Genomic DNA, 24,100 nt, shown 5'->3' with positions numbered 1-24,100 from the left:
ACAACTTCAACTGTAATTACGAGCACTTCGAAAATCTGACAACACACACACCCCACATACACGCGCTTAACATCATTAGAGGCAATAGACAATTAGTTCATGAATACATATAATTACAGCCAAATCTAACGGAAACACAAGCAAAAACTGCAATAATCCCAATTCTCATTACCGATACTTCCAACCACATGATTTTAATCTGAAATAAAGCAACCACAACAGCCACACACAATCACACAGTTACCGGGATCACGAGTTATATCAACCAACACAAAAAAAAATATCCAGCTGTCACATTTCATAATTTTAAGATGTTGACGAATTCAAGAATTATCATCAGATATCAGCACACACACACGCATATGCACACGGACATACAAGCAGCTACATAAAAGTTTAGTGTTTTTCTTAGGTGCCAAGTAAGTCTTAATTTTTAGTAGAGCAAACAGGCGAAAATTCCATGGCCTTAATTGCGTTCAAAGAACTCGGGGTGGAGAGAAAACAGTTGTCCTTGTCCACAGTTTGGCAGCTTAAGCTTTTGAGGAAAGTAATAAACCAACAGACTGTTCAACACGTTATCAGAATTTCCATCCAGCCATGAGGGAATATGGAAAATTGTTACCATATGCCAATATATGTTTGGTTGTTTTGGTTTATGTTCAAATAAAGATTAAGGTGCGTCTTACTGGATAAAAAATAACATGTTAAACCAGTACAATGAACAGAGAATACAGTACTAAAGAAGAAAAAGCAATCCCAATTATTACGTCTATATTTCCCAAATAAAGGCATTTATAAAGTGACCGAAATTCCAGAAGTGAACGTGACCGAAATTCCAGAAGTGAACTTGCAGGAAAATGGCTACAGTGCATACCTTGATTCACCTCCCAAATCCTTGCTTGCCATTGAAAATAAATGATTTCCATCCCAAATGGTTAATTTATCCTGTTGATGATGGTTTGGATTTTGAATTTCGAGGAACAGTAGCTTTGCGAAGTTGAGTATTTTCTATAGAATATACGAGAATGGTTCCATCTTTTGTTCCAGCTAAGAAGCATTCTTCTGGGGTCACCGTTAGAGATGTTATAATCTTTCCTACACCATCATATTTCTTTATGACCTCGAGTGAATTCATAGAGCGTACAACTATTTGCCCTTGGTCACCGGCACAAACCAAAAATTCACCACACCGACTCAACTCAAAACAGTTGAGGCGTCCATTGGATTCAGAAGAAGCAAGATGTTTACCATTAATTGAATAAAGATGCAAACTCAGATCATCATCAGCATAAAACACAATCCGTCCATGTCGAGAAGCGACAAGCTTTGACAATGCACATCCAGATGGATGGCGCAAGGATCTTACATATCTTCCATTCTGCAGGGTATGAAAAACACAAGTTCCATCTTTTGATCCACTGATCACCATGTCAAGGTCCACGCTGATATACAAGCATGTAATTATATCATCGTGCCCACAGAGAATACGAAAAGGAGTTTGAACAATGACATAATCTTTTCGTGGTACTTCTGTCTGTGTATTACGAGGTCTCTTTTCTTGGGTTCTACCTCGAAAGACTTCCCACACCATAATTGTAGTGTCATAACTTCCAGTTGCAAGGAAGCTTCCATCAGATGTCACTGCAACATTATAAATGTTACATCTCAGAAAGCATTATGAAGAACTGTGCCAGAATAAAAAGCCAAAAATAAAACCTCGCCCAAAACAGGAGGAAAAATCAGTGGAGTTGTTATTGATTAAATATTAATGCATTGGAATTTGAGCACCCAATTGGTTACCACAGTTCATAGTCCCCAAAAAAAAAACATGCATGACAATAGGACACAAGCCTTGACTCACTCGCTTAAAAAACCAACCACAACATATTAAACTACATGAGCATTGTGTGCTAGAAAAGGTAACATAACCCAGACATCACAGGCCCTCGGAGAAAAAAATCATTTCACTTGGCCACCGATGCTGTATTTCATTAATTCAATTTAAATAGGCTGAAGCAAACTGTCTTTATTCTTCATATGCATGTGCCATAAAGGAAACAATAATTTCGGCTTCTAGTTAAACATACCTGCAACACAGCTGACCACATCCTTATGCTGTCTGATGCTTTGTACCATTCTGCCATCATATAACGATATAACCTGAAAGCTATTTTCCCAATTGCCACATGAGATCAAAAAATTCTCAGATGGTGTTTGCATGGTTGCAAAGCATTGTCCTCCAGGTTCAAAATTTTCAGCTAAAGAACTCCCAATTTTACGAGATGAGAGAATATCAGAACCAACGACAAATGAAGGATCCTGTACATGTTAATTTAGTAAGCAGTAAGCACATGCTTACCAGAAAAAATCAAATCAAACATAATAATAAACAATAAAACAAAATCCCAACCTGGGAGCCAGAGAAGGTAAAATTTCCACCAGATTGCAGTGAGGTTGTCAACCACATCTTAACTGACAAGGTGAGACCCTGGTTTACAAGAACGACATTGGAGTCCACAGTCCGAACATATAAAGCAGCCGACCGTGTTTGACTTGTACTACAAACAATTGATGTCAAGTTAATAGAACTAGGTGCAAAGCGCAAGGGATGTGCAATTGGAATAGGTGGCCCTCTTCTTGGGTGTTTTTTACGGAAAATCTGAATTGGTGTCTGGCCAAAATTTGCAATTTGGTCTTCAATAGCTGACCTTTGCAAATCATCTTCCATGGTCTCCAGGTCAACAGAACCTTCATAGGTTAAGTAATAAAAAATATTTGCTGCCTGCATTTCAAATTTTCAATAATATTTTCAGAGATCAGTTTATTTGTAAAACAGTTGTATTAAGCAATACAAAATGTTCAGGAGACTGAAAAAATGTTTGAATTATCACATAGGTACCTCCACAGCAGGCTTTCCACGCTGCTTGTAACCAAATACCAAATCTATCCAATGGTGTAGATTAGAGCTAACATATTCGCTTTCAAGGGCTTCTCTGTTCTTGTTAATAAATTCTTCAGGTGAGCCCTGAATAAATAATTGGATCAGGTAGCAAGAAAAGAAAACAATGAAAATGAAATGGTGTATCTAATGTGAATAAATCTCATGTCATAGAAAAGACGGAAGATGAAGAAAAGAAAACAAAAGCTTAAACCTCAGATGTCTTATTCCAAAAGAAAAGTTTCTAAAGTTATGTGTGTAAAGCAGAAATCCTTTACAATGGCTTCCAAAAGAATGAGTGACACCCCTATGAATTACAAAAACTGGATAAGAAATCCACCAACAAGAAAAACAAGCTAAGACCTCTCAGGTAGGACTATTTACATGTAAGTTGTAACTAAAGCAGAACCAAATTCATTTTACGGCTGCTAACACATCCATCACTATATAAGAAAGAGAACAATCCCTGAACTCATTCTAAACTGATGCCCAGTATCTTACTCTATGTCACAGTTCCTCTACTCCCACTCCCTTATAATCCTAAAAAATTCTCCTATTACGCTCCAACCAAATATTCCAAAAAATTGCCAAAACCAAACAGTCCCACAAAGCGTAGCTTTCCTCCCCTTTCCTAAAGCCTCGAACTTGGTACTTAGAAGCTTGAAACAATCTTTTGGAATAACCCAACTAGCTCTAACTTCCTTGAACAATTTCCGCCACAGCTGTATCGAGTAAGAACAATGGAGAAAAACATGATTAACACTCTCCTCAGATTTACACAAGCTGCAACAATGAGGAGAAATGCAAATAAAAGCCTTCACCTTTGAACTTGATCACAGGTGTTGACCTTCCCGATAGCCACTAACCATGCAAGAACTTTGACTTTTGGAGGAGCTTTTGATTTTCCAATCTGAGAAAAGGGTGGAAAATGTTGTGCAGCTCCATTGCTGCACAAGAAAGAGCTATAGGATTTGCAAGTTAACAATCCTGATCTGTCTAGTTTCCACCTTCTATTATCTGTTATTGATTGAATCAAACGAACATTTTCCACCTTCTGTAATAACCTAGCCGCCTCTGCTATCTCCAGCTCATTCAAGTTTCTGAAATCAAAATTCCAACTTCATGACTGAAGAAAAATCCACAATACTTGAAATGCTCTAGTCGTGCTTTCTTGATAACAAGAATAATCTAGGATACTACTCTTTCAACGGTCCACCCTCCAACCAACCATCCTCCCAAAACCTCACCCTCTCCCCATTGCCAACCTCAAACTTGCAGCACTCTAGGAAAGAAGAAAGACCAGAAGAAATATCTATCCAAGGGCTACGACTTGAACCACGCAGCTAAGGGTTTGTGTCCCACCCATTAGCCTCCAACCCGTACTTGCTCCTTGTCACCTTGTTCCAAAAGAGAATTTGATTCCAAAGGTGCAGTCTCAGTGCTGGCAAACTTTTATACCCAAACAAAGAGAGAAAATTGGCAAGGTCATATGTTTAAGAAACATGCAGACAACATGTATGTGTCTTGTGTATCTGTACGCCAACAGTGATTGTATCTATCAAGTCCCAAGGCAAAACTTTTTTATACTTATTCTATATTTTCTTTATAAAATATAAATAGTTCCCGCAGGTAAGTATCATGACTGATCCACTTGCGTAAACAAATCCACTGTTTCCCTTTTTATTGTGTTAATTTTTTACTTCACATATTATCAGCGTTCTCCTAAATGTAGTCAATTCCTACCTGCAAAGACACATTCAGTTAGCTAGAGTGCACTTCTGGTCTATGAAGTTGACCACAATCAACTTGGTCAGTATACCCTTTACATCTCTCCATTTCTAGTCAAAGCAATGTGGTTCCAGAACCTGTTGATTTTGGTAGATTTTATATTGATTTGCACACTGATTTCCATAACTGTCAAAGCCTAGTCATTGAATGCACACTGTAACTTTTGCCCAACCTACACTTATATTCCCAGAAGGGACATAGGGTTCAATTCCACAGAAATTAAATAGGATGTGGAATGGTTTGGAGTGGATTCCCCAACCACTCCTCAATCTGCATGAGCTTTTAACCATGTTACAGCACTTACTACCACTGTAATATCTTTCCAGAGGCACCCTTTGTTTCAGCTATCATTCTAAGTTCCTCTTTTTATAAAAAGATAACACATGTAATGAACCAAAACAAATTGCACTGATGAGGGAAAACATTTCTTTCTGCATTATCCATTACTTGGAGAAGATATTACATACCTTGGCCCAGGGTGGGAGACAAACATCTGCAATAGGTTCTCCATCTTGCTTCATACCAAAATGATAAGCATTTGAATTGACAAGAAACTCTGGCATGTAAAAGAACTCCGGTATTAACTCCTTCACATCACTAGTATTAGAAAGGCAGTTCTGATATGTTCCCTCAATGCTTTGAAAGAGACGGTCAGCATGATCAAATTTACCACCCTGATAAAAAGAAACACGTAAAATTCATGGACCATTAATCAGGAATTCAGGATTCAGTATGGTAAGAAAGTAGACAAATGATAAGAGATGGCACCACAATAGCTCCAGAAAAAAAGAAGAAGATACTACACTTAAGCACCAACTCTATAACCTTAAATATAGAAATAGGAAATACGATTTAAAAAATCATAAAGCTAGATTTAGAGAAAATACTGACTAGAATAAAAATCCCCAATAAACAGTGATTAGCCCGTGGTTTTTGAAAACCCTACATAATGTGTTGAAAAGTATAGTCCTATGTCCAATTGTGGTGTCTTGTGAGGATATGCTTCATCAGAACCTCTATATCTTTGGTCAAATTAAAATCTCACATAATCTCTGGTAAAATGTCACGTAAAAAAGAATCATCTAAGAAATATTAATTAAAAAAGCTGATAACTGAAAAACTTACTACGCACACATTACATATCACACTTAAGAGTTAAGAAAGACATAAAAATTCAAACAATGTGATATGAATGCCAAGATTAGGCAGAAACTCATACTTTGAAATTTTTAAATGTAAATAACCCTCTGCTTATTGGTCATGCATGTGAAATTGCCCATAATTCCAAGATTAGGTAGAAACCCATGCTTTGAAATTTTTAAATGTGAATAACCCTCCGCTTATTGATATCAAAAAGATGAAAATAAAAAGATGAAGAAGGAAAAAATGGTGATGGAAGGATAAAATAACCATGAAAGAAAAACTGTAATGTAGTTTGTTGGGCAATGTAAAGTAGGGTAGTGGGGCAGTTTAAGTGTGTAGTGTGTAGTTTATATTTTCTTAGAACAATTATGTCAGAAGATGATATTGTTCACAAAAGATAAAGCTCTCTAGGAATCACTTTATTTTAGTTGAAAAGAAGGCTTATAACATATCATAAGATACTTAAGGTATGTGATACTGTCCACAAGAGTACCTGTAAATTTCGATGGAGAGAAGTAAACGGCTCTAATCTCAGAAGGTAATAAAGCACAATCCCCATGCTTGAGTAATGAGACCCATAGTAAAAACTGTAAATGTTAAAATTCAGGTGAGACAATTAAAGAAAGAGCACTTGGGGACCTAAAAAATCATTTTGTCTTGACATGGCTTTGGATATTACCTAGGTATATCAGGATCAGTGAAGCTACGGTACCTATCTTCAAATACCTGTATGGGAAAGCATGCCACCATAATTTTGTTAAAAACAGATGCACAAATATGTGAATTGATTATGTTTGTCAAATAATTTATGACATACAAACCAACCTCAAATCGCTTCATATCAAGTGCACCAACTGGTTTTGAAAGATCCCGAAAGGTGGAAGACTTGTTAAAATCAAGAAGCTCAGAGGAGTAATCAGCCAAGACCCAAGGAAAGACAGGGTACTGGGTCAAATCATTATACGACCTTCCAGCCAGTGTATTGAGAATCATTAGATATTCAAAATTTGTCATATCCCTTCTCCTCCAGCTCTCTCGAGCAGTTTCTGCCATCTCCAGTGCGACACGTCTATCAACAAATGAAATAGCTCCACTTTTGTCACGACCACTTCCTTTTGGAAACAAATATTCATTTCTGGTAGCAACTATTAAGGTTCCAGTATCTTTTGCATCCTTCTGGGATGCAAAATTCAAAAATACTGGTGCAGATGAATCGCTGAAGAAAATCTCTATTGCGGAATATCGAAGCAAATAACGAGTCCAACTGACAGCTTTTATCTGTGATAAAAAATAAAAACAAATAAAGATGACTACAATACGCATGAGACACTAAAAATAAAGCTAAATGAAAATTATTTCTCCAACCTTGCCAATATTCCATCTCCTGTGGCGCTTAATATTTTTTAATTGTTTTCTATTAAGAACAGTTTCATTCATTGCATCAAATTTATCAACTGTGGCTGCCTTCTCAGAATCCAAACCAAGATTTAGAGGCTGTTTCAGAGACTTTTGCTTTGGATCAGGTTTGGCCAAATCATGATTACTTGGAGCATGGAAGTTTTTGAAAACAGATGATCCTCCACTACCTTCAACCAAAAATTCACCAAAGAAATGCAAGACATTTTTCATCACTGCCAAATGTCCAGCTAATTTTCTTTTTGGGGTTACAAGCACACAAGGAACTGATGTAAGAACCTGAAACAGAAATCCCGACATTAGAAGTTTAATTTCATTTTTAAAGCAAGCAGTGAACATATTCATCTCTCCAATACCTCACTAGTTTCTGTCTCAAGTGAAGAGGATGAAGAATCTTTTCTTTCCTGTATCCAATCACCGCTGTCTTTGGATAATTCCGAGCACTGGCTGTCTGAAGTATCTTTAGGGAGGGTCGGTTTCTGCCCACCAAGTTCATTATCAATTTCATTGGGTTCTAAGCTCCCATCATCAATTATCTTCCATACCCCTTTCAGCAAAAAGCGCTTCATTTGCTCAGGAATGTGCCCCACAAAACCAGATTTACTTTCATTAACAGGAGGTGCAACCTCATTGGTGGGCATAGATGATGAAGGATGACACAGCTTTTCATCAAAATGATAATTCTGTCTCAACTTTTGCCTACGTCGCCAGGCATCTTCTATCTTGTCAAGTTTCCAATGCCTCACAGCACTATTTGGAAAAGGATTAGCAGACCATGGACCTCTCTCATCAATCAAAGCGCGAAACATGTGTATCCATTTTTCCTGGAAAATTAAGTATGTCAGTAATTACAAGCATTGGTAATTTGCATCACAAGTCAGAAGAGAAACAGCGGTAATAATGAACAAAAGAAATTGCATGCTCCTAGTTTATTATTCATTTTGAAAAGCGATGTTCAGTAACAGAAAAAAGTGGAATACATACAGCAACATTTTGTTGCTCCTCCTCATGAGTGAGCTGGAATACAGCTCTTCTGCTGTCATCTAAAGCAAGAATGGAGACCAAGCTACTCTGTATCTCATCTTCAAAAGCTTTCCTAGTATTAGATTCTGCAGAGGAATTTTCATCTAACCTAGATTGGAGCTCACGCAACTGCCTTTGACGATCTGTATCTAATGACTTTGCATATTTTGCCTCATCAGCTACCTGAAAAATAAAACTAACAGTAAAACAGTAGATGACATAGGATTACAACCATATTTTGCCTCTTATTGTTTTATTTTATTTTATATCTCAAATTAAATAATAAATACATGATTAATTACAAATGGTACAGTTACTCAGCATTTTACTTATTTATTTTGGTATGTCGCGTTTTATTCTCATTTCTTAATCTGTCAAGTTGAACAATTAAACTATTTCTAACCTTACTAGTTAATACTACCTTATAACTAAGATTCATTTTATAAATTATGTTCTATGAAAGGAAAACCATAGGGGCCCGTTCAAAGACATGACAGGCACAGGCACGTTCAACCCTAGGTCTAGGACAATCGTGCATGGCACCACATGGCGCAAAGCACATTTGGGCCTATTTAGGTGCACTGTTTCTGCATGGCTCGACCAAATTTTATACATTAACGCTATAAATATATCAGCACTAAATATTTATTTAAGTGTGAGAGTGGGGATAGAACATAATACATATATATATATATATATATATAACATCACTGAAATAACTTGCAATACGCACTGCTGCTAGCACTCGATCCCTCTGAATTAAATTCTGAATTGATCCTGTTTCTTTTACACTATTTGCCGAGTCCAAGGGGTCCTCTCTCCCCATCATGCTAGTAGCCAGCATTGATTTGCCAAAGTTGACAGTTTCTCGAATCAAGTGTGATATCACATGAAAACGAGCACCATCATCCAACATTCCGAACTGCGACCTAACAACAAGCAAAGCCCTGGCCACAATGTTAACTTAAGTTAAATTTTTGTGAATAACACTATAAACAAAGAAATCACAATTGTTTTTTCCTATTATAGTGAACTTGGTTAGAGACCTCAAAGGTGAAAAGTGGTTACCAAACGAACAGCTGCAATCTGCTTTTGCTTTGCTCATCATCAGCTGCCAAGAGACATGGCAAAAGCGAAATGACCTGTTGGACGCAACGTGATGCTCTTTCCAGAGAAGATCTGCATAGATATAGGATGACAAGTCGAAAAATGATTCTTGGGCACCTCTCCCCTCGCAAGAGCATTGCCTTATCAACAATTTTGTTAGGTTTGCCACCTAGCGCATTACCTATCCCTCCTGATACAACAACTGCAGCCACCTCTGCAGCAGGAATATTCAGAGATTCTACTAAGCCACGTGCTCTTTGGCCAAAAGATGGACCTGCAGATGGTGATGGTTTGGGTGACATCTTGCTTGGTCCCTTACCATTCATGTCACTTATAATAATCCACAAATTGTCATACAGATTCCACCACTTGTCATTTACTATGTCATCTGCATTATCAATTGGCTGCTTGTAACTCCCAGGGATCCTAAACAAAAAAGTCAATCAGAACATGAATCATATTCATCATAAATCATGACACATCATGAAAAGGAATGACAGCGACAACAGTAAAAGTCCTAGATTCCCACAATGTCTCACTCCAAAAGAAAATACAAATAAATAAACCGCACAAGAACTTCAGAGTTGAAAAGAGAACCCTCCTAGGTTCCTAAATCCAACTGATAGTTATAGTCAAAGAAGGTCATAAACTAAGAGAATTCTTCCTTTGATGTAGCCAATATAGACCACAAACATCAGAGAACCACAGTTTTGTGACTCTTTGTCCTTTCCCAGTGATTGGAGACTTGGGCATGTTGCCCTCTAGAGAAGACTCAAAAATAGGCATCAGAACCAGACCTAACAATCTAAAATATCCTTCTCTGGATATCTTGTGTAGATGAAACATGCATCAAGTCAAGAACAGCATTAAACTATCATTCTGAATCTAACAAATCCTTTATTTTCTTTCCCTGTAATCATCTATGTACTATTTAATCCTCAGAGTGAAGTTTAAAAGATCACATTATTCTCTTACCTCTAGAGAAATCTACAAGTAGGTCATGAAACACCTAAAACAGCAGCAAAAACATAAAAACCCAAATAGAAAACATATTAGGGTCACATTATTCTCTTTACCTCTAGAAAAAAAATCTACAAGTAGGCCATGAAACCTAAAACGAAAGCAGAAACATCTAAATCCAAATAGAAAAACTAAACCGACAGACAGAGCACCATCCTAGAATGCCCTCAGTACTACTCCCTCCAATGAAGATTCATCTGGCACAATTAAATTTATTGCAGATTCACTAGATAGGTTAAATCCACACAGAAAGTACTAGTGACTGACATCATAATGGACATCAGTTTCAGGAATAAAAGTTGCAACTCCAGAAGCTAATACCTGGATGTTCGGCTATCAATTTCTCCTTCCAGCACTTCATACAAAGCAGAGCCATAATCTTTATGGCGTTCTAGCTCCAGTGAATCCAGGGAAAAGTCAGAGCTACTTGCCGGAAACTATAAGAAAGTCAAATTTTCAATGATAATCTCACCTCTGCAACTAAAATGAAATAAACAGAAAATTACAAGCCATTTCATATCATTGAAAACCAATTAAGCAATGCTTTTGTGTATGCATATAGGAACAGAGAGTTAACAATTCATTACTGAAAGAAAATTTAAGGAACCACCAACTGCATTGGCTGACTGTCACCAGAGTTCGTCCGACACACCCATTGGGAATTATTGGTTTAGTAGACATAACAGAAAACTGGCGAAATAGCTGAGCATTTGATGTGAAAGTTTAGAACTGTGATATGATTGCCAAGAGATAAGAATAACTGGTCAAATTTTGAATTTCAAGTCATCTATCCACAACCGAGGAAAGATGGGGAGCATCTTAATAAATCAGAATGGGAAGACTGAAGTTAGAGTAGCACAATTAGACGGTCATCTGATCATTGAGCATCCACTAATTGAAGCAGTTGAATTAGTAGACTGACTGCAACGTATCTGCTCATGTACTTTTGTAAAATGATAAATTATTGTATCCATTGCTCTTTTTTTATTTCTATTTAAGCTTGGGTGGCGTGGTTGAGCATGGGAGTAGTAAGGATATTATGATCTCAATTCCAAGAAAGCTGATTACCGGAAGATTTTGGTCTATTTCAGAGATAAGCATCTCATCCACCAGCCTTAGAAGGTATAACGTGTTGTCCCGGCATGGTTGCAAGATAAAGATATTCTCTTCAGAAGACAATTCCACAAGTTTACTGATCAAATCCTTATAAATATCTCGAAGCAAGTATCGAAATGAAATGCCCCCCTGCCAGCAAAAAGCAAAAATAAAAATAAAAATAAAAATAAAATAAAGCTTAAGATCATACAAAGTCTATAATTAATTAGAGATGTAGAATAGCAGAGAGCGGCTTTTAACGTACATGTTCAGACTGCATTAGTAGGAAAGTCACTGTCTCTTCTAACTGTTGCCACCCACCTTTGACAGAATGAACATAGTAACAAAGAACAACACCAAACAGATTCCTCACCAAATCTTGCTCATTTCTCTCGTTATCATCTTGGTCTTGGGGATTAACTTTGTAGTTTTTGAATACACCAAGCTTGACACAAGCTGTTAACCAGGCATTCCAGCCAAATTCCTATTCATGACATTTAAGTCAGGAGAATTTAATTAAGAAAAAGTAAACTACAAAACACTTGTTGCGCTATATACCATAAAAGCTTCAACATTTGAAGGATCAGAATCAAGAAGATCAAGTAAGTCTCTGACAATTTTCATTCTTGAACCTGCATCCTCACAGCCAGACAGGAATCTAAAAATAAGAACCAAAATTTGCGGAAGGAGAAAATGAGAGCTATTTGCTTTGCTTTTTTGCCTTTCAACCTGGTTGTGTTTCTGTAACACCTGTAAATCCGAAATCAATTTTCAGTTTGCCCAGTATCCTGTTAGAAAAATCAAAACAAGAATACAACCAATAATTGCACAGCTACAATGACAGGATGAACTACAAATATTTTATTTTTTGCTTTCTACTTATCTAAATCTTTGTTACATGTACCTGTTTGGGACTAGCACCACCAAGAAGAGCATCAAACAACGAAGCACACAAGTTATCTGTTTGTGGAAATCTGAATAACCTATCAGACATGGCTGAAAAAATTGGTTGCATCTTCATACTAATTTTTTTTGGGCCATCTGAAGGAGACCGAGATCTTCCAACTGCAAGATTAAAAAATCTTGCTCCCTTCTTCTCAGATGGATGATCAACCAAAAGTCTCCCAAGGAGCTGCAAGCTGAGCAATCTAATGGGTTCATATTCCCTATGGAAAAAAAGAAGAGAAAAACAAAATCAGAAGAGACAATATAGGTCGTGTTTCTTATCAATCTATACCTTTAAATAAATATATAAGCAACTGCATTCTGAAACAATGGTCTAGAAAAGAAAAGAGTTTTCTGCCTCAGTTACTTACAGTAATTTACAATCATATAAGAGTAGACTTATTCGACGAGAAAGCAATAAGCAATTTGGGCAAAACTCACTGTTGATCACTTGCAAACATATTTAGATACACAAATTATTTTTGCAATCGTGCAATCTGGAAGCAGCTTCGTCACTCTTTGTTGAGTAATAAGCATGTGGTATTTGGTGATAGGAGGGGTTCTTTGGAAGGAAAAATTGGAGAAGCATTGAAGTCATGGTGGGTGTGGAGGTACACTGCGATAAAATAAGATTTCGGCCTTCTTTGTGGGTATGTATTTCCAGTACAGTTCTATCTTTTTTCTGGAATTTTAGTTTATTAGAAGCAGCTCTGCAGTAATTCGCTGCACAGTTTGTGTCATGATATAGCAGAATGTAAAATGTTTCATCTCTGGTAGTTAGTTTCAAATTTTTATCTTTCAGGTGGACTACTTGTTCTCAACTTTGTATTCATTTCAAGACTTTATAGAAATTTTCTATTTTCTAGGAAAATAAATGACAATTAAGGAAGGGTAGTGCAATTCACTAGAACAAGCTTAGCTTTACCTATTACTCAAGACAGATCATGTCATTATATAGCTATTCATCATAACATACAGAAAAAAAACAATAATTTATATATAGCTTTTATTGCTACTGTTGCCAATTATCTAAAATGACCAGTGTTCTAGGGAATTTTTGATAATTGTCTGAAGTTTAGTTATTTTGAAAGTCCCTCATCCATACATAGAATAAGAGAACACTCAAAAAAATAAGGTCTTACCCACATGCTCTAGTGTGAAGATCTATATATCATTGAATTCATAATATTCAATGCGTACCTCTGAAGAAGATTAACAAACATATGACAACCACCAATCAGGTTGGCCTGCTCCAGGAAAGCTGCAAGCAGTGGTTTTTGAGTAAGCGCTCGAACAAGCATATGTAAAACATCCTCGATACAGGTTGAATCCTGACTTGTTTCGAAAAAAGCTATTAAAGCTCTTATATCTGCTGCTGCAATTTTCTGCCTGCATATTACCCAGGACTTTTTTAAGATTTCACTTAAAACATGAAATGAACAAGACATGATAGTCTGTTACGTTAAATTTGTTTGTTGGAAAGGAGAAACATGATCATAGCTAAATGTTGGGAAACAAAAAAAATCCTCTGATTCAAGTGAAGAGCCATACCTGAGGCTCATTTCACCAAGGCTCAACAAAACAAGACGAATTTTTCGTATTTCTTCATTACTGGGTCTCTCTCCAAGAACTTGTTTTGTGATGGGATGAAGGAGAGGTGTGCTTCCAATAGAAAATCGAGTTTTTGGATTGTCCCAATAAAATTGGTGTATTATATCAATAACACGAGGGAGCCGGCAAAGGCTTTTAAGTAACCTTGGGTCATTATCAAACTGCTGGATGAGAAACATGTATAATTCAAGCTGCACCTTATATACCGTGTACAACCAGATGAGAGGGTTAAGAAATATGCTAGATATAGCCTCTTTAGTAAGCAGCTCCGATAAGCCTAAAGGTAAAATAAGGAGAAAATTAATAAATCTGGCCGAATGAATGATTCAGAAACTTCTGCACAACTTACATAGGAAAGAAAACTACAGATATTAGTATCAGCTGGTTATATGAGAATTGAGAAACAGTAATAATTTATACCGCAGTTTGCGACGACATTAAATAGATGTTTTAAAGCCGAAAGTGTTTCCAAATTAAGCTGCTGAGGAGGAACTGATTGCAACAAGAACCCTAGTATTGAGAATCCAGACAGAAGATGCATCTGTTGTTGATTAGCTAAGTTCTCATCTAGAACAGAAGCTATGAGCTCAATAACTTCAGCAGTCACTCGCTCTCTCGTGATAACAGGCAATGTATGCTCAAATTGCCCACTTTCTTCATTTTCATATTTTTCAGACTGCGCGATAAGAGGAAAAAACACTGATACACCTCCAACACAGTAAATTATCTCTTGCAATAAGCGTCTGGAGCATTGCTGCGTGCCAACCATCACAGTTGCTTCAAATGAGTTCTTATCTGATACATGGTCCAGCATTGGTGAAACATTAAAGAGTTTCCTGCCATCACATGCCTGAAAAAAGAGACCAACTGCTCAGAATACACCATTTCCTTATAGGATATGGATAACTAATGGATTAGAGTTACTTCATAAACAGACACCAAAGATTATAGAGAAGTAGTCTTCTAAGAAGAACAGAGAACCTGTGCATTAAGTCCAAAAATAATTTTTGATGAAAGACCATCTTTCGCATCAAGGATCCCACTAAGCACCAGGTTATCCTTGGATGAGGCAGCTTCATTGTCAAGGAATGAATACATGTAGCTCGGCCCAAGAGAATAGATGCCCTGAACTTGCTCAGACGAAATGGCGTCATTAAATAAATAAACTGGACCAATCTGACCGAGGTAAGGATGTGAATCTTTTACAGATTCCAGAGCCAAATCATCTTCATACAGAGGAATATCAAATTTTGCGCCAATTCTACAACTTGTTAATAATTCATTAACTTTGGCATATCTGAAACATACAAGTATGAAAGTAAGGGATAATCTCTGTAACTAGACAAAAGATAAAACAAATCTACATGTGAAGGTTTTTAACGGAGGTAGTCTCCAACCTGCATCTTTCAGAAGAAACGAGATCACCATCCACATAGCACCTCAATAAGCTACCCCCAGAAAATGCTCTTCCAATGCTATGAGTTATACATAGAAAATGCCATTTCTTTCTAACAATATTAACCTGTAACTGGACCGATTGTCGCTTCAGATTCATTGACTGGAATTCATGAAAGACATCATTAGTGGCATGACACTAGTGGTAAGCTTTACAATATGGCAAATGAAAATGACTAAGCAACAAGATTGGACACATCCACATTTAGAATATGAATCAAGCATGAAAACATAGTCCCCAATAAATATATTTACCTCATATAGAAACTTGTCCTTTGCAAGTGCAGCCATACAACCTCTTCCATTTTCTGCAAGAAAATTGAAAAGACCCATTTTTCCATTTCTGGGGAAATTCTCTACACGAAGCCAACATGAAAAAGAAAATCCCTTATTCAGAGGCCACTGCACAGGCGTTTTTATTATGATCCCCTACAAGCAAACAAGAGAGGGAGCGAGAGAAAGAGAGAGGAAAAGGATCAGATACAAGATACAACAGATAAAATAATTTCAGGCATTTCAAATAGTATAAAACAATATAAAACAGAACAGGAAGGTTGTACATATGAAGGGTTTAGAGTTTAGAGCTTATAGAGAGTGGGGGAGGCTACAATTGAGAGGGAGTATCTTTAAACATTTTATTCAATTTCTGCATCATCCTAATTTTGAGCCGTAAATCCCAACACTTTATTCAATAAACTTCTTGTTTCTTGTAACAACATTTAAAAAAAGAAAGAAAAATAAAGGAGCTTCAGAAGACAGAGTTGAACTTACAGAATCATTCCCAGTGAAGTCAAAGAAGGCAGTAGGACCCTTTACATTTAGCATTGACAAAACACTGGACAACAATAGTGAGCAATACTTCTGCTGATTCCCAATTTTCTCACTTCGGAGAAGTGCAAAGATTTTGCGAATGTCCTTTCCAGATGTGCTATGTCCACCAACGACCTGAATTAGTTGGGCAATTTTCAAGATGACACTATCATTGTCTTCTTGTGAAAACCAATCAAGAAGAAAATTAAGCATCCCCGCTCTGACGCAAGAAGCCCGATTGGATATGGAATCCCTCAGTAGTTGTTGAAACACATCCAGCCCGTTATGCTGCAACGAGTCACTGCTCTGCCCAATCATAAAATAGAAAGTAATGATATAGAATGATACCGATTTTCAGAACCATAATTCCAAAATAATCTATAATGATTCTGAAGAAAATAAGAAATCCAAATTTCAGGAAATTTGGAACATAAGAGAGAACAAATATAGAAATGATCACCAACCTCCCGCAAAACACGCAGATAAAGTATGATCACATCTTCATTCTGCATGGAGAGAAGTGAAAGAAAATATAATTACAAGAAGCAGGAACTCAGGAATTCAATTCCAAAGCCAAACTTGGCATAAGTATAAAATCATAAACAAATAGATCTGTGGACATTATGGAAAAGAAAAATCCTAAAAGGGGATGTTACAAACTTTCTGAATAAGGTTTGCATCAGGGAGACACCTTTATTTTAGGGCCTGATTTCATATCAAACTTTCCATCAACAAGCATATGGAGCAAAGCATTCAAAAGTCCTTCACTTGAGCGTGACTGACAAGACTCCAACAGTAAGCTTTGCAATGTCTGGTATCCCTTGCCTGCAAGAACTCTAAATGTAGCCTGCAAAAATATATCTGCCAGTCAACATAGCAACTCGAAACTTAGCAATATGAACAAGAAAAGGAAATTGTAGTACCCAAATATCAAATACATATGCTTACATAATAATGCTGGCATATTTGAGAGTCAAGCAACCTAGGAAAGACAAATTTACAAAAATCAACATGTACAACATATAAATTAGCCAAAAATTGAGATTCAAGACAATTCTCTCACATATTTAAGGATCATGATGTTCCACTAAAGGAACCCCAAAAATTCAAAGGCCACACACCATTTTACAGCACACACTTTTGTGTGTGTGTGTGTGAAACTGTTAGAGAAACGGTTCCTTATTGAAGATGTTGGGGTTGTGGGACAGGGTTCTTGGTCATCCTTGTAGGCTCCAAGGCGGATTGGCCTTTTCACACTATTTATTTGGACTGGAATGTTTTAGTTTTGTAATTCTGTTTTTAGTGTTGCTTCCTCTATTATTATTACACATGTATTCGATGTCCCTAAGTTGTAAATTCCTTTTATTAATGAATCTGTGTTTCTCTTAATAGAAAAAGAGTAAAGGAAAAGAAAAAGAGCTAGAGAGAGGAGCATGAGAGAAACCAAGGCTGTCCCCTTGATTCTTTTGGAACTTAGATCAGTAACTCGGGTTCTCTCTTTTCAATCAAAATAGAGTGCAAGAAGAAATGGCTTCTGCTCTCTTTGTGATCAGCAGGAAACTTAAACAAGTTTATGTGATCATAATGCATATTAAATGGATGCTCTATTCTCCATGGTACTGCCACATCCATAAAGCAAATAAAAAACGCAAATGTACAATGAATTCATCAAGATGAAATCATGAAACTGAATTCAACATCTTCTTTGAACAAACAAGACAAAAATGAAGCACGCAAGCTTCTACAACGACAAACAAAGAGAGGCAGTAACCATGAGAAAAAGAGGATTACATTCTTTTGTGGAAACAAACTTTTTGTAAGGAAAAAAAAAAGGAACACTAAATACAAGAAAAAGATGGAAAAGATGTCCATCTAGATCGAAAATAGGAATACCTTTGAAGCATCATTGCCTGCAAGCAGACAGGTAAGAGTTTGAAGAACATTCAGAACCAAGTTTTCTCCACTAGCCTCCTCAAGGTTGCCATTTAGTAAAGAGACAACGTGCAAAAAGCACTCTCCGTCACGAAATAAAGTCTGATAGTACTGTGTAAAACAAATATTGATGAGATATTGGAACTTCAAACAAAAAGACTGAAGATGAAAATAAAATCAAGGCATTGGATTATACCACAGGATCAATCTTGAGCATATCTCTCATTCCGACCAGTAAATTGATAGACAGTTCAGCAAAGCTTTTCTCTCGTTCCTTTATTTGAGTGAATGTTTCCAAGTATTTAGAAAATAACTGTAACTTTGCTGTTTGATCCTTTTCAGATGATGGTACAGTCTAAAAAGTAATATATAAAATTTAAAACAGAATTAAAAGTTAATCAGCTTTATAAGCACTAACAGCCAAGACATATTTATCAAATGAAAACATGATCTTAAGTAATACCTTCATCAGCTCAAATATATGCCTAAGCACCTTATCCCTCAAACCTTCTTCCCAGAATAAATCAAATAAATAACCAATACATTCGACGCTACGCAGAACCAAACTTCTAGCATCTTCTGCTGTTGAGAAAAATTCCATATAGAGCTCCATGGATGTCTCCATGCATTTAAGCCATCTTTGCGTTGTCTGATGTGATTTGGATCCCTGATGACTAGGCATCGCTTCATCAACATTAGGGCTTGTATTTCCAACCCTTCTTGATTCTTGGGCTTGAATGCAAGCAACTTTAAGCACACGAGGAAATGCATTAACTGCCTTAAAAGAAGCAACAGTTTTCTCAGATGAAAGCTGTAACACGCGACGCAGACTCTTGGCAAGAACACTAGCAACTTCAGGACTGCAAGCACAGTGTTCAAGGGCATCTAATAAAGCAGATAATTCAGGCTGCCATACAAAAAAGAGGCAAGAAGTCAGGAAAGATGCAGAAATTATGAAGCAGGTGTTGATTTGAAGCTACCATTTTTTTTGTTATCAAAATACAAGACTTTATCTATATCTATATATCTAAAGTGAGAAGGAAAAAAAGGTGTGGCATTCAAAATGGCAAGAAATGCCCCTCCCTAATTAAGAATTTCAAAACAAAACAATTTAATTAATAAGGGTAAAATGGTAAACTACATCATTTTGAAGATTACAAACAAAGCACCCACGATGTGGGTAGTTACTTGATAAAATTAATACTAATATATTTGACAAAAAAAATACTAATACATAAACATAACAAATAAAAAGCCAATTAGCACACGCGTAGGCTAGTTTCAAAATAATAGCTGTACATCTAAGGGGACAAGTAATCCACCATGAACAGAAACAAAACAAAGAAAAAAATACATGAGGCTGCATTTATAAAAGAATTAAGATTGATCAAGATACTGCAGCCTTCCAATCTAGTTAAATGGTCAACAGAGGCATATTCTTAAAATAGGAGATACAGAAGCCCACAGCGCTGCCCAGTACTACAACTGCTCTGAGGACATTGACAAGTTGTTTTCCCCTTGCACATATGTTTCGTGTTTGCAGAGATGCATAGGCTGAAACTCTCGGAAAGGTATTTCTCAGGGCCTCTATTGTCCCTAATGTTTGTCACCTAACAGCTTAACAACAGCAATACCAAAACAAGAAGGCATTCCTTAACACCTTTATCAGCCCTCACAACACCTCACACCCATATCAAAGCCTCACTTTAAACAATATGTTATTTTCCTAAGCACAATAAATCAGCAGTACTTATATGTTCTAATGTTTAAGCTGACCAGATAGTCAGATACATAAAACAAAAGTTTGTGAGTTTGGTGAAGAGTAAATGTCAGAGAAAAACCAACCAAGTTATGAGCACTTCCACTAGAAGTTGCAGCAAACTCCACAAATGAAATCACTTCCATTTGGAGAATTTCAATCCCACAAACTTTTGCTTGACTGTTGATGCCACTAGAAGCAGAGAGTAGTTCAAGGTTCCTTGGGGACTCATAATAAGTGCAACACTCTCCGCAAAGGTCATCAGATGCTGGTCCAAAGTAGAAAAAATTCTCAGAAAATATGAGTTCCCAGATTCCCTCTTCCCGAAATACTTTGAGTGACACTGGAGATGAAACAAGAACCTTCCTAAATGCATTTAAAACGCAATGCTGCAGAGTACTGACAAAGACCCTACAGATAATGCAAAAGGCAAAGAGTAAGATTCAGAAGAAAGGGAGAGAAATTGAACAAGTACATTAACACATTAAGTAACAACACCTAATAAATAATTGGAAGTGGCTTGGCACAATACTTCCGAAATAAATTCACCTTAATTGGCTTGGCAGTTCGTTTTCATTTGAACAGGCCTTAATGCAGGGGAACACTGTAAGAAGAACCCTCACAATCCATTTGATCGAAAGTTCACCGTACAATGAAGAGACTGCCACCGTAGCTTGACCAGTGGATGTTTCAAGATCATGAGATTTAATATCTTCTGAAGCAGGAAGAAAAGAACAAAATACTCTGCTCAGCTTAACAGCATAATCACTCCAAAGTTGAGAGAAATAATCATTGGCAGGCAGTGCAACAGAAGTCTCTGTTATATGGTTTTCCACAGTATTCTCACTTCCAAAGTCAATCATCGGCGTTTGGAAATCAGGCTGACCAGGAATATTCTTGGTCTGCTGTTTGTACTCTTGAAACAAGAAAGCAGGCGAACAAAAGCTATTTGCGAATTTTTGAACCCTCCCGTTTTCACATAGAAATTGCAAATTGCTGATATTCCCATAGCTGTATACTTGTCAAGGGAATCAATAGTGTTCTTTCCAGTTAACTAAGGATACAATTGCAAATTTGCAGAACAGATACGGTCGCATCTACTATTTGATAAACAGAAGAAGGAATAGTGAAAAGGCAAAGCTACAGCAGACCCTTGTTGCACCAAACAGGAAATGATGGAATAGGAACAGTACTTCCCTGATGTGTTTATTGAATTTATGATTGTACCCATTCAATTCAACTATATATGCATCCATGCAAAAAATATGCATTGAAGGTCTCCATGAAATTCAATGGGTATAAGTATAAATTCCCAATAAACACATACGGTACACAGTAAGACAACTTTCATTTATAGGGAGAAAAGAAATCACAACATCAAATTCCTAGTTAAACAAAGGTACAAAAGTTCACAAGTTAACCAACAAAGGACGCAAAGGATACACAGCCTCTTTGAGAACTTCCAGAGAGAGAACATGGAGCTGGAAATTTTTTAGCAAGGGGTTCTCATATCTGCAAAAAATAGTGAGCATATATCAGAGCTTATGATGGAGTGTATAACACAAAGACTCATGTCAGAAAAACTGCTATGAAGTTCACAACTTCACATAGTAAATCAAATTCAAATCAGCAAAATCTTACTTTATTGATTAAAGTACATCTTAAAAATACGAAATGAAAACATATACACAGATATATTACACAGATTCCGCCCTTTACAGGAGATTTTATTATGACGTCGATAAGCTGTTCAGCGAGAAAATACTATATTCTAATTGTACATGCTAGAAGACTTAACCAGAAAAAGGTAAGAGATAAAATCTCAAGCAAATTCTAGTAGTCAACTAATACATACTCTTGATCTGGCAGAGCCACATTCCCATAACCCCAAACGCGAACTAAAGATACTTGGGTTTTAAGATGACCCAAAAACAAACAAAAGCACAACTTGACCTGCATAATCTCTATCTTGAAGTTGAAGGAGATCAAACAGATATAGAAATCATTTCATAGAAATTTTTAATTTTAATCTACATACCCCGCAAACTTAAGAAAGCCGTAAATAAAATGAAATGATACTCACCCATTCATTAGCATTTTAAGAAAACTTTGCATATATGATTGCACAAGATAAATGAACCTCAGGATGCATGTCATACACAAGGAGTTGGTATTACCTTTTCTCAATGGCAGAAGCAGAACTTTTCAGTATTAGCACATTACTTGACGGTATTCCAAGACCATCCAACAGAACTTCAAGTCCTCCAATGCTTTTAAAATGATTTTGACCACGAGGATTCTGTGCTAATGTCGAATGAAGAATTCTTAAAGACAAATACGGAAGTGAGGTATCCGTCCACTGTTCTTTCATGCTCAACCTTCTGCTTACACGCAGCAGCTCTGGGACAAGAACAATCTCAATCAATGAAAATGTAGATGCAAAGAGAGTATAGGGTTTACAAAAGGCACAAAGGATATCATACAGATACCAAAAAGAATTTGGGGTCTTCATAGAACTTAAATATATCCAAAAGCAAAAAATGAAGGGGAGGGGCAGAAAATAGCAGGATCTTAAGATAACAGGGACTGGCATGGGATAGTGCAGGATGTCCTCGTCTATTATGTGCACTGAACCCTTTGAAAACGAAACAATACCAAGAGCGCATGCTAAGGACAACATAGGAATTCATACAACCATTGAAAAAAAAAATTGACAAAAATCCGATTGTTGTGAATAACATTATTTCTTTTCCTTTTTTTTGGCTTTTCTCAACATTATGAGATTTTCCAAAAGCTTGTTGAATTAACTCAAACAATTTTTAATTCTATCACAAGCTACAGAAAGAAGAGAAAGGTAATTTAACAAAAAAAGGGAAAAAGAGGCTGCCAGAAAAGAAATGAAATAAATGGCACGGAGATGCTCAAGTATAAAAAAAATAAAGACAGACATTTGGGATACAAGCATGTGGAGCACTAAGTGTCATGTACAGATACAACAACAACAACAACAACAAAGCCTTTTCCCACTAAGTGGGGTCGGCTATGTGAATCCTAGAACGTCATTGCGCTCGGTTTTGTGTCATGTCCTTCGTTAGATCCAAGTACTCTAAGTCTTTTCTTAGGGTCTCTTCCAAAGTTTTCCTAGGTCTTCCTCTACCCCTTCGACCCTGAACCTCTGTCCCGTAGTCACATCTTCGAACTGGAGCGTCAGTAGGCCTTCTTTGCACATGTCCAACCCACTCATTCCTAATCTTATTCTTTCTCGTGAGCCCACACCTCCAACGAAGCATCCTCATCTCCGCTACACCCATTTTGTGTACGTGTTGATGCTTCACCGCCCAACATTCTGTGCCATACAGCATCGCCGACCTTATTGCCGTCCTATGAAATTTTCCCTTGAACTTCAGTGGCATACGACGGTCACACAACATGCCGGATGCACTCTTCCACTTCATCCATCCTGCTTGTATTCCATATATTCTGTCTTTGATCGGCTTAGGCGAAGACCTTTAGATTCCAACACTTCTCTCCAAAGGTTAAGCTTCGCATTTACCTCTTCCTGAGTTTCATCTATCAACCCTATATCGTCTGCGTAAAGCATACACCAAGGAATAACATCTTGAATATGTCCTGTTAACTCATCCATTACCCATGCAAAAAGGTAAGGACTTAAGGATTGTTGATGCACAAAATCAGTGAGGACTTTGGTACAACAAAAAGTATTAAGTTTGTGACCTTCGCTAGATTGCTCCGGTCATTAGTGTGGATAAGTATGTAAAAGGATAGAGACAGGAGAGCAAACACAAGATGTACGTGGTTCACCCAGATTGGCTACGTCCACGGAGTAGAGGAGTTCTCATTAATTGTGAAGGGTTTACACAAGTACATAGGTTCAAGCTCTCCTTTAGTGGGTACAAGTGAATGATTTAGTACAAATTACATTAGGAAATATTTTGGGAGAATGATCTCCTTTTATAGAAGAGAGTTTCTAGCCTTGTTCTGACATTGACACGTGTCGTGTTGTGATTGGCTTCCGATGTTGACACGTGTCGTACTAT

At 37.0% G+C, this 24,100-nt stretch overlaps 1 protein-coding gene across 5 annotated transcripts in view; it reads right to left on the bottom strand.

Moving 5' to 3' along the window:
- Window positions 1-24,100, bottom strand: part of LOC103441723 (BEACH domain-containing protein B) — a 39,979-nt gene that overhangs the window by 531 nt on the left and 15,348 nt on the right. For 2 of the 5 annotated variants that reach the window (XM_029107224.2, XM_029107226.2), the window contains 34 exons: window positions 22,220-22,442; window positions 21,486-21,554; window positions 20,592-21,053; window positions 20,129-20,453; window positions 18,747-19,190; window positions 18,480-18,638; window positions 18,245-18,394; window positions 17,043-17,198; window positions 16,816-16,857; window positions 16,313-16,657; window positions 15,797-15,970; window positions 15,484-15,644; window positions 15,068-15,383; window positions 14,507-14,936; window positions 14,027-14,363; window positions 13,676-13,864; window positions 12,435-12,696; window positions 12,089-12,280; window positions 11,796-12,014; window positions 11,504-11,680; window positions 10,757-10,872; window positions 9,377-9,841; window positions 9,042-9,255; window positions 8,270-8,491; window positions 7,642-8,109; window positions 7,235-7,564; window positions 6,695-7,147; window positions 6,549-6,595; window positions 6,363-6,456; window positions 5,194-5,400; window positions 2,900-3,025; window positions 2,411-2,782; window positions 2,088-2,319; window positions 875-1,641 (listed from right to left, as the gene is read on the bottom strand). In XM_029107224.2, the coding sequence (XP_028963057.2) occupies window positions 941-1,641; window positions 2,088-2,319; window positions 2,411-2,782; window positions 2,900-3,025; window positions 5,194-5,400; window positions 6,363-6,456; window positions 6,549-6,595; window positions 6,695-7,147; window positions 7,235-7,564; window positions 7,642-8,109; window positions 8,270-8,491; window positions 9,042-9,255; window positions 9,377-9,841; window positions 10,757-10,872; window positions 11,504-11,680; window positions 11,796-12,014; window positions 12,089-12,280; window positions 12,435-12,696; window positions 13,676-13,864; window positions 14,027-14,363; window positions 14,507-14,936; window positions 15,068-15,383; window positions 15,484-15,644; window positions 15,797-15,970; window positions 16,313-16,657; window positions 16,816-16,857; window positions 17,043-17,198; window positions 18,245-18,394; window positions 18,480-18,638; window positions 18,747-19,190; window positions 20,129-20,453; window positions 20,592-21,053; window positions 21,486-21,554; window positions 22,220-22,442 (8,879 nt within the window). In that variant the 3' untranslated portion in view covers window positions 875-940. Of the gene's footprint in view, window positions 1-874; window positions 1,642-2,087; window positions 2,320-2,410; window positions 2,783-2,899; window positions 3,026-3,850; window positions 4,039-4,084; window positions 4,388-5,193; window positions 5,401-6,362; window positions 6,457-6,548; window positions 6,596-6,694; window positions 7,148-7,234; window positions 7,565-7,641; window positions 8,110-8,269; window positions 8,492-9,041; window positions 9,256-9,354; window positions 9,842-10,756; window positions 10,873-11,503; window positions 11,681-11,795; window positions 12,015-12,088; window positions 12,281-12,434; window positions 12,697-13,675; window positions 13,865-14,026; window positions 14,364-14,506; window positions 14,937-15,067; window positions 15,384-15,483; window positions 15,645-15,796; window positions 15,971-16,312; window positions 16,658-16,815; window positions 16,858-17,042; window positions 17,199-18,244; window positions 18,395-18,479; window positions 18,639-18,746; window positions 19,191-20,128; window positions 20,454-20,591; window positions 21,054-21,485; window positions 21,555-22,219; window positions 22,443-24,100 lie in introns of those variants that run through there. The other 3 variants (XM_029107225.2, XM_070825937.1, XM_029107227.2) reach the window with 3 other exon arrangements.

This window comes from Malus domestica, chromosome 08 (assembly GCF_042453785.1).
Source record: "Malus domestica chromosome 08, GDT2T_hap1".
NCBI lineage: Eukaryota > Viridiplantae > Streptophyta > Magnoliopsida > Rosales > Rosaceae > Malus > Malus domestica.
The sequence above is the reverse complement of the archived record's forward strand: the minus strand, read 5'-3'. Positions and strand labels throughout refer to the sequence as shown.